General features: G+C 51.4%; 1 protein-coding gene across 1 annotated transcript; it reads left to right on the top strand.

Annotated features, from left to right (window-relative positions):
- Window positions 1-661: 661 nt before the first annotated feature.
- SF3B5 (splicing factor 3b subunit 5) lies at window positions 662-1,464 on the top strand. The gene has a single exon (XM_064158198.1). It carries the CDS (start codon window positions 840-842, stop codon window positions 1,098-1,100), a length of 261 nt encoding a protein of 86 aa, XP_064014268.1. The 5' UTR covers window positions 662-839; the 3' UTR covers window positions 1,101-1,464.
- The last annotated feature ends 7,963 nt before the right edge of the window (window positions 1,465-9,427 follow it).

The raw sequence follows: 9,427 nt of genomic DNA, 5'->3' as shown, positions 1-9,427 counted from the left end.
TACTTTATTACAGATCGTATTAATCACAGAATCAGTCAGGGTTGGAAGGGACCACAAGGATCATCTGCTTCAAACCCCTCTGCCATGCCCAGGGACACCCTACCCTAGAGCAGGCTGCCCACAGCCTCAGCCAGCCTGGCCTTAAACACCTCCAGCCATGGGGCCTCAACCACCTCCCAGGGTAGCGCACTCCAGCCTCTCACCACTCGTGATGAACACCTTCCTCATGCCCAGGCTGAATCTCCCCACCTCCAGCTTTGCTCCACGACAGTTAAACACGCCAGCCCCAGCCCCACACCCTCATCGCCCCCGGGCAAGGACTGCACCCACGGCACCCACAGAGGCGGACACCCAGCGGCGGACCCCTCCGCGCCGTTCTCCAGCCCCCTGGGCGGACCCGCAGCGGCGGACCCCTCCGCGCCGCGCTCCAGCCCCCTGGGCGGACCCGCAGCGGCGGACCCCTCCGCGCCGCGCTCCAGCCCCCTGGGCGGACCCGCAGCGGCGGATCCCTCAGCGCCGCGCTCCAGCCCTCTGAGCGGACCCGCAGCGGCGGACCCCTCCGCGCCGCGCTCCAGCGCCCGGGGGCGGGCTGCACGTCCCGCCCCGCCCCGCCCTTCCCGGGTCCGTGCGGGCGCCGGTGCCCGCGCCGTCCCCGTCCCGCCAGCCCCCGCGGTTGCGCGCCGCCGCACGGAGCAGGGGCCGGGGTTTCGTTCGAGCGGCTGCAGCCAGTAGCTGCTGTGCCCCGGTCGGAAAGGGTCTCCGGCGCGGGGTTGCGTCACTTCCGCTCGCCATTTCGCGCCTGTCCTCCGCCGCCGCCGTGCCGCCCGCTCGCCGCCGCCATGACGGACCGGTACACCATCCACAGCCAGCTGGAGCACCTGCAGTCCAAGTACATCGGCACGGGCCACGCCGACACCACCAAGTGGGAGTGGCTGGTGAACCAGCACCGCGACTCCTACTGCTCCTACATGGGCCACTTCGACCTGCTCAACTACTTCGCCATCGCCGAGAACGAGAGCAAGGCGCGCGTCCGCTTCAACCTGATGGAGAAGATGCTGCAGCCCTGCGGGCCGCCCGCCGACAAGCCCGACGAGTCCTAGCCCCCCGCCCGGCTCCTGCTCCCGGGGCGGCGTGCCGCAGGGGCGGTGTGCCGCAGGGCCGGGCTGGCTGGAGCTCCGCGGAGGGGGCCTGCCTGCCAGCCGAAGCCGAGCCTGGCACCGCCGGACCGCCCCGGCGCTCGCAGGCAAGTCCGGGGAGCTGCCCCAGCACGGCCAACGTTGGTATCCGCGGCCGCCCGCCCGGGGGACCCTTCTGCTGCAGTGTGGTGCTCCCGCGTAAAGACTCTTTCTAGGACTTCTTAGCCGTATAAAATGCTTCCTTCTGAACGGCTTCGTCTCATGTAACTCTACAATCGTTCGTGGTTTTTTTTAATGACAAATAATAAATCCTTCTGGGCATTTACAACGCTTTGTCTGTTAGTCTGCCTGTAAGAGCTCTTTGTCCCAGAGGGAGTGCTGATGGCTCAGTGTTCGAGCTTTGCCGTGCAGCCATCTGATGGGCGAGCCTTGGATACCTTACAGATAACATCTTCCTGTCTGGGCTGCCGATGGGTACAGTTAGCAAAACTACTTTGAGGGGGGAGGGAGGAAGCTTGCTGACCCACAGTGGTTTGGGTTTGTTATTGCCGTTCATTACCTGGGGGTGATGGGTGGTACCAGCACCAAGTCAGTTGCTTTAGTGTTTCAAACCCCGCAATTTTTTAACGTCATCCTGTATTCCATGTACTTTGAATCGTTCACACTTTGATTTTGATCTAACAGCTGCTGCTTTTCACTAACGCTTTGTAGTCATTTAGTGTTTTTTTTTTTCTTTGAGTCTTCCACGTAGAATCCACCAGGTTGGAAGAGACCTCCAAGATCATCCAGGCCAACCTAGCACCCAGCCCTGGCCAATCAACCAGACCATGGCACTAAGTGCCTAATCCAGGCTTTGCTTGAGCACCTCCAGGGATGGTGACGACTCCACCTCCCTGGGCAGCCCATTCCAATAGCAACATCTTGACTGTCTCTGATCCAGCAGTACTTTCACTAAGACCTTATAGTCATCTAGTGATTTTTTTCCTACACATATTAATGTGGAGTAAGACATTGTTGGTGTGAAGTAAGAACACAAGTGTTAGTACTACTTTTTGTCACCTCAAGACATTTTACTTCAGTCTTAGGCTGAAACCCGCTTCTGGTGCTTATTTGTCACTTAAAATAGGCTTTCTTCATCATTTGTCGTTGTAAAAATAAACACTTTTAATGAAAGAGAAGACCTCAGACTAAGAGATACGCTGCTTGGAGAAATCTGATGCTTTTGTTTCTGATATGGAGCATTGTAGCTGTCCTTAAGGCTTATTTGGGTGTTGAATCCTTTCCCTGGTGGAGGGGAGGATTGGAGGATTGTTTCTGTTTGGGATTTGTTTTCACCATAGAGAGGAAAAGTTCAGTGTTTTCTGATCCTATTAAGACTATATGCAAGCTTAAGCTTTTCTTACACTGATGTTCTCAAAACTTTTGAGTGATTGACTTCTCACGTTCTGAATGGAGGCAAATGCAATCTGGAACAAGGTTGCAGTGATGAAGGTAATTAATGCTAAGAGCAGTGTGGGTAAGGTGGTAATGGGGCAGGTTTCTTCATTACTGCTTCTACATAAAATCTGAATTTTGTGAGAAGTGAAAGCAAACTTGGCTGCTATGAGGAATTCTGTAGCCTCCTGTGATGGTTTGGGTGTTATCTGCTCCCCCACACTTAAGAAAATCACCCAGACTAGACTCAGTTGATCTGGAAATTGGAAGAATGAAGCTTTATATTTACAGCTGCTCAGCACAATGTACAAGCAGATATTTACAATCTATACAGCTATAGACAGAAATAGACAAGTTTAAAAGCAATACAGAAACACAACAGCCCTCCCGAAACCTGAGTCCCCAGGAGGGGCTCCCAACCACCCTTCCACCTCCTTTCCACCCTTCTACCTTACCCCAGACTTTGCCTTATGTTCAGAGTAAATTTGGAGGGTCAGCTAGGGGGGTTAGGAAGCAGAAGGATTAGTTAGACAGCAGGTTAGGTTGGAGAGAAAAGTGCAGCCCAAAAGCCAGAGGGAGATTCTGTGTTACCTGTGTTTATGTTCTTGTTCTTATCCATCTCAGCAAGCCTATGAGTGCAGCAGACATCACCACTGTTTCCTTTTCAGAGCCTATAATCTTAATTCCTCTCACCAAAATATCCCAACTAGGCTCAAACTAGCACACCTCTGTTACCATTGTGGCATCTAGGAACTCTGGAGGACTTCATGTTGTTGCTGTTGCTGTCTTAGCCCTACAATACTGAACTACTTCACCTGGGTATGATCTCTGTAAACACTGATATTTCAGAAGAGGTAAAACCCAGTTTCTGACAAAAGAGAGTAAAACATTTCTCCTGAAATCAGCCTCTGGGTTATTCTAACTTTTCCTTTACAATTAGAGCTTCTGTACTGCTCTTGGATTGCCTGCAAGTTCTGGTTTAGGTGGTCTTCAAACAACCTTACATGGATCTCATCCAACCATGGGATCTGAGCTGGATGGCAGAGCCCAGAGAGTGGTGGTGAAAGGTGCCACATCCAGCTGGCAGCTGTCACTAGTGGTGTGCCCCAACGATCAGTGCTGAGCCCAGTCCTGTTCAATGTCTTTATTGATGATCTGGCCCAGGGGATTGAATCCAGCATCAAAAAGTTTGCAGATGACACCAAGCTAGGAGCAGGAGTTGATCTGTTGGAGGGTAGGAGAGCCCTGCAGAGGGACCTGCACAGGTGGGCAGAGGCCAATGGGACAACATTTACCAAGGCCAAGTGCAGGGTTCTACACTTTGGCCACAGCAGCCCCAAGCAGCACTACAGGATGGGGACAGAGTGGCTGAGAGCAGCCAGGCAGAAAGGGCTCTGGGAGTACTGATAGAGCATAGCTGAACATGAGCCAGCAGTGTGCCCAGGTGGCCAAGAGAGCCAATGGCATCCTGGCCTGGATCAGGAACAGTGTGGCCAGCAGGACAAGGGAGGTTATTCTGCCCCTGTACTCAGCACTGGTCAGGCTACACCTTGAGTGCTGTGTCCAGTTCTGGGCTCCTTAATTCAAGAGAGATGTTGAGGTGCTGGAAGGTGTCCAGAGAAGGGTGACAAAGCTGGTGAGGGGCCTGGAGCACAGCCCTGTGAGGAGAGGCTGAGGGAGCTGGGGGTGTGCAGCCTGCAGAAGAGGAGGCTCAGGGCAGAGCTCATTGCTGTCTGCAAGTCCCTGAAGGGAGGCTGTAGCCAGGTGGGGTTGGTCTCTTCTGCCAGGCAACCAGCAACAGAACAAGGGGACACAGACTCAAGTTGTGCCAGGGGAGGTCTAGGCTGGATGTTAGGAGGAAGTTGTTGTCAGAGAGAGTGATTGGCATTGGAATGGGCTGCCCAGGGAGGTGGTGGAGTCACTGTCCCTGGAGGTGTTGAAGCAAAGCCTGGATGAGGCACTTAGTGCCATGGTCTGGTTGACTGGATAGGGCTGGGTGCTAGGTTGGACTGGCTGAGCTTGGAGGTCTTTTCCAACCTGGTTGATTCTATGATCCTACTGCTCTAGAGAGACCCTTGCAATGTTCTGTTGTCACTAAATGGTTGCCTGCTTTCAGGAGAGCTGCGTTTTCTTTAAATACAAAGTTTCTGATACACTTGACAGCTAAAGCACTGATGCAAACCACAGAAACACAGATTGTATCCTCTGATCAACACAGTGACCTTTGAAAAGCATTCATCGCAGTGGCCTTTTGCCTGGGCTGGTTCTGAAGGGGTGGGAACAGGACGGCAGCTTCTGTGCCAGAGGTAGTATGGAAATGCTTTTCCTCTCATTCAAGAATACATTACTGGTTTAGCCTCATGGCAGTCACCTCACAATGTCCCTCAGTAATAAAACCACTGAGATGATCAGAGGGATGAAGCATCTCTCCTATGAAGACTGGATGAAAGAATTGGGAATGTTCAGCTTGGAGAAGTGAAGGCTCTGGGGAGACCTCAGAGCTGCATTTCAATATCTGAAACAGACCTACAGGAAGGCTGGGGGAAGGATTGGTTAGAAGGGCCTGTAAAGGTAGGACAAGGGACAATGGTTTGAAACTGGAGCAGGGTAGTGTTAGGTTGCACACCAAGAAGTTGTTTTTTACAATGACAGTGGTAAAATACTGGAGCAGACTTCTTAGGGATATGGTTGAGACCTCATGCCTAGAAACATTCATGATCAAACTTGATGTGGTCCTGGGCAGCCTGGTCTAGTTTAGTTGGATGTGTGCCTGTTGACTGCAAGGGAGGTTGGACAAGATGACCTTTGAGGGTCCCTTCCAACCCAATGCGATCTGTGAAACCTTCAAAATCATCATAGAATCACAGAACCAGCCAGGTTGGAAGAGACCTCCAAGCTCATCCAGTCCAACCTAGCACCCAGCCCTAGCTAGACCATGGCACTAAGTGCCTCATCCAGCCTTTTCTTGAAGACCTCAAGGGTCGGTGCCTCCACCACCTCCCTGGGCAGCCCATTCCATCATGGTGGTTTCCAGGATGATTATTTGCCCTTAATTAATGTTACCTGTTCCTGATGTAGTGCATTGGTATTAAACATCCTACTGTGCTTACCTAAAAGGCTGCCCAATTTGTTGAGTTAATGGGAAAGTGATTTCTAAGCAATTACAAACTACTCCTAACTGTAAACTTAGCACTGTTTGCTGTGTCATTTACTGTAGTATTTTATGAATCACAGAGTCACAGAATCAGCCAGGTTGGAAGAGACCTCCAAGATCATCCAGTCCAACCTAGCACCCAGCCCTAGCCAATCAACCAGACCATGGCACTAAGTGCCTCAGCCAGGCTTTGCTTCAACACCTCCAGGGACGGTGACTCCACCACCTCCCTGGGCAGCCCATTCCAATGCCAATCACTCTCTCTGGCAACAACTTCCTCCTAACATCCAGCCTAGACCTCCCCTGGCACAACTTGAGACTGTGTCCCCTTCTTCTGTTGCTGCTTGCCTGGGAGAAGAGGCCATCCCCACCTGGCTACAGCCTCCCTGCAGGTAGTTGTAGACAGCAATGAGCTCTGCCCTGAGCCTCCTCTTCTGCAGGCTGCACACCCCCAGCTCCCTCAGCCTCTCCTCATAGGGTTTATGTTCCAGGCCCCTCACCAGCTTTGTTGCCCTCCTCTGGACACCTTCCAGCACCTCAACATCTCTCTTGAATTGAGGAGCCCAGAACTGGACACAGTACTCAAGGTGTGGCCTGAGCAGTGCTGAGCACAGGGGCAGAATAACCTCCCTTGTCCTGCTGGCCACACTGCTCCTGATGCAGGCCAGGATGCCATTGGCTCTCTTGGCCACCTGGGCACACTGCTGCCTCATCTTTAACCTACTCTCTAGCAGTACCCCCAGGTCCCTTTCCTCCTGGCTGCTTTCCAGCCTCTTTGTCCTCAGCCTGTAGCGCTGCTTGGGGTTGTTGTGGCCAAAGTGCAGAATCCTGCACTTGGCCTTGTTAAATCTCATCCCATTGGCATCTGCCCACCCATCCAGCCTGTGCAGGTCCCACTTCAAGTTTTTAAGTGAAAGCGACACTGTTCATACATTTTGAGTCTTTTGCATCATCTGTTCTTGACCTGCATTTAGAAGAGTGCATCAAGAGTGCATTTCTCTCTGGAAAATACTGCTATTTCTATGGCTGTTCTCAGCTTTCTCTCCAGTAGCCTGTGGATGTGTGAACTGTTTATGTGCAATAGAGGAGATAACCCATTTAAACCCTGACTCTTGATTGCGATTAAGGCTGCCAGCAAATAAGCATCAGCCACACTGCCTTCAAGATACACTTTTAAATAAGCACAAATATAGAATCATAGAATCATAGAATCATAGAATCAGCCAGGTTGGAAGAGACCTCCAAGATCATCCAGTCCAACCTAGCACCCAGCCCTAACCAATCAACCAGACCATGGCACTAAGTACCTCAGCCAGGCTTTGCTTGAAGACCCCCAGGGACGGTGCCTCCACCACCTCCCTGGGCAGCCCATTCCAATGCCAATCACTCTCTCTGTGAAGAACTTCTTCCTAACATCCAGCCTATACCTCCCCTGGCACAACTTGAGACTGTGTCCCCTTGTTCTATTGCTGGTTACCTGGGAGAAGAGGCCACCCCCCACCTGGCTACAATGCCCCTTCAGGTAGTTGTAGACAGCAATAAGATCACCCCTGAGCCTCCTCTTCTCCAGGCTAAACAGGCCCAGCTCCCTCAACCTCTCCTCATAGGATTTGTGCTCCAGGCCCCTCACCAGCTTTGTTGCCCTTCTCTGGACATGTTCCAGCACCTCAGCATCTTTCCTGAATTAAGGGGCCCAGAACTGGAATAGGTAATTTCACAGAATATGTCTCTTTGGAGGAGACCTTGAAGATCATCCAGTCCAGTGTTTGACCCAGTACTGAAAGGTCAACGCTAAACCGTGTCTGTAAGTGCCAGACCCACACGCTGCTTCAACAGCTCCAGGGATGGAGACTCTGTCACTGCCCTGGGCAGACCATTCCAATGTTTGAGAACCTCTTCAGTGAAGAAATATTTCCTCATATCCAGCCTAAACCTCCCCCGGCACAGCTCAACACCATTTCCTCTGGTCCTGTTGCTGGCCTCCTCCCGACTCCAACCTCCTCTCAGGTAGTTGTAGAGAGCAGTAAGATCTCCCCTGACCTTCCTCTTCTCTAGCCTGAACAACCCCAGCTTCCTTGTAGATCACATGCTCCAGGCCATTCCTGAGCATCTTTTCCCTTCACTGAACATGCTCCAGTACGTTGATGTCTTCAGTAGTGAGGGACCTAGAACTGTGCCCTCACCAGTGCTCATTTCCTTCCTGTTCCTGCTGATCACAGCGTTTCTGGCACAAGTCAGGATGCTACTGGCTCTCTTGACTGCCTGGGCACACTGCTGACTCATATTCAGTTGGCTGATCAACCAGTACCCCCAGGGACCTCTCCAAGTTGCAGCTTTCCAGGCACACACCCCTAAGCCTGTAACTTACCATGGGGTCCATTTTGTCTTGTGTTTAAGATCACCTACATTTCTCAGTTACCTGTATTTTGTGTCGTTAGGGAGGGGGTTGAATCTGGGTTAGAAACGAATTGTAATGAGGCTGACATGAAAGTTACCAAATAGTTTATTAAATATATAAAGAGATATCCCCCAAACTTACAGTGAACACAGACTCTGTGATGTGGTTGCTAAAACTGATTTTGCAGCATGTATCTGTACAGTCAGATTAAACTTATATGAGTTAGGAAAGGTTTTAGAGCAGTTCAACAACTGGAGAGTCTTGCAGCACAAACTGCTGCTTAAATGTTAAACATTAGCTTTCACAAACTTGTTCAATCTCATCCCCTTGGCCTCTGCCCACCCATGCAGCCTGTCCAGGCCTCTCTGCAGGGCTCTCCTACCCTCCAACAGCTCCACAACTGCTCCTAGCTTGGTGTCATCTGCAAACTTATTGATGCTGGATTCAATCCCCTGGGCCAGATCATCAATAAAGACACTGAACAGGACTGGGCTCAGCACTGATCCTTGGGGCACACCACTAGTGACAGCTGCCAGGTGGATGTGGCATCATTCACCACCACTCTGCAAGCTGTCATTGGGTCAGACTTGGTTGAGCAGCACCTCCATGGTCTGTCCTGAGAGAGTGACAGACCTATCTAACAGTGTGGGGAAGTGGTTTGCTCCCATGCCAGAGCTTTGGGACTTCAATAAGAAGCTGCAAAAGGGGCTTCACACCAGTGTTGTTGTGCTGCTTGTCTGTGTTTGTTAAAACACTTTCCTTCTAAGAGATCAGTTCTGAAGCAGCTATTGGCAGAAAAAATGTGTGAGCAGTTTAGCTTGTTGCACTGTGAAGCTAACAGCAGCTGTCCTGGGATGACCCTGGGAAGCTGGAGTGAGCAAGTGTTTTGGCAGATAGCTCCTGCAATGCTCTGTGTTGTGATATTATTCCCAGTGTTTTAACTGCTTGTTTATGATGAGGCTTTAATGATCCATATGCTCACCAAGCAAGCCACAGAAAGCAGCTGGACCTGTAAGATCTCAGCAGCAGCATCAGCATCATGTCTTGGTAGAAAGCACCATGTGCTGGTGAAAGGTCAAGGCTTGGTGCAGTGCAGGGATGCAGGCTAGCTCTGCAAAAGTTTGCTCACATGCAGGCTGAGATTTACCAGCCCAAGCAGAGCACTTAGATATTGACTTTGTTAGTCACACAGACCTAGATATTCCCATTGGATCACAGAAATAGCTTCAAGTACTCAGCATTTCTCTAGATCAGGCCTTTAGCTGACTTCTCATCTGTGCTGCTGAGCACCTGCTAGGTGCTTTG

This window comes from Pogoniulus pusillus, chromosome 18 (genome assembly GCF_015220805.1).
Source record: "Pogoniulus pusillus isolate bPogPus1 chromosome 18, bPogPus1.pri, whole genome shotgun sequence".
NCBI lineage: Eukaryota > Metazoa > Chordata > Aves > Piciformes > Lybiidae > Pogoniulus > Pogoniulus pusillus.
The sequence above is the reverse complement of the archived record's forward strand: the minus strand, read 5'-3'. Positions and strand labels throughout refer to the sequence as shown.

Coding starts and splice junctions, on each gene's coding strand:
- SF3B5 (XM_064158198.1), top strand. CDS start 840: ATGACGGACCGGTACACCATCCACAGCCAGCTGGAGCACCTGCAGTCC.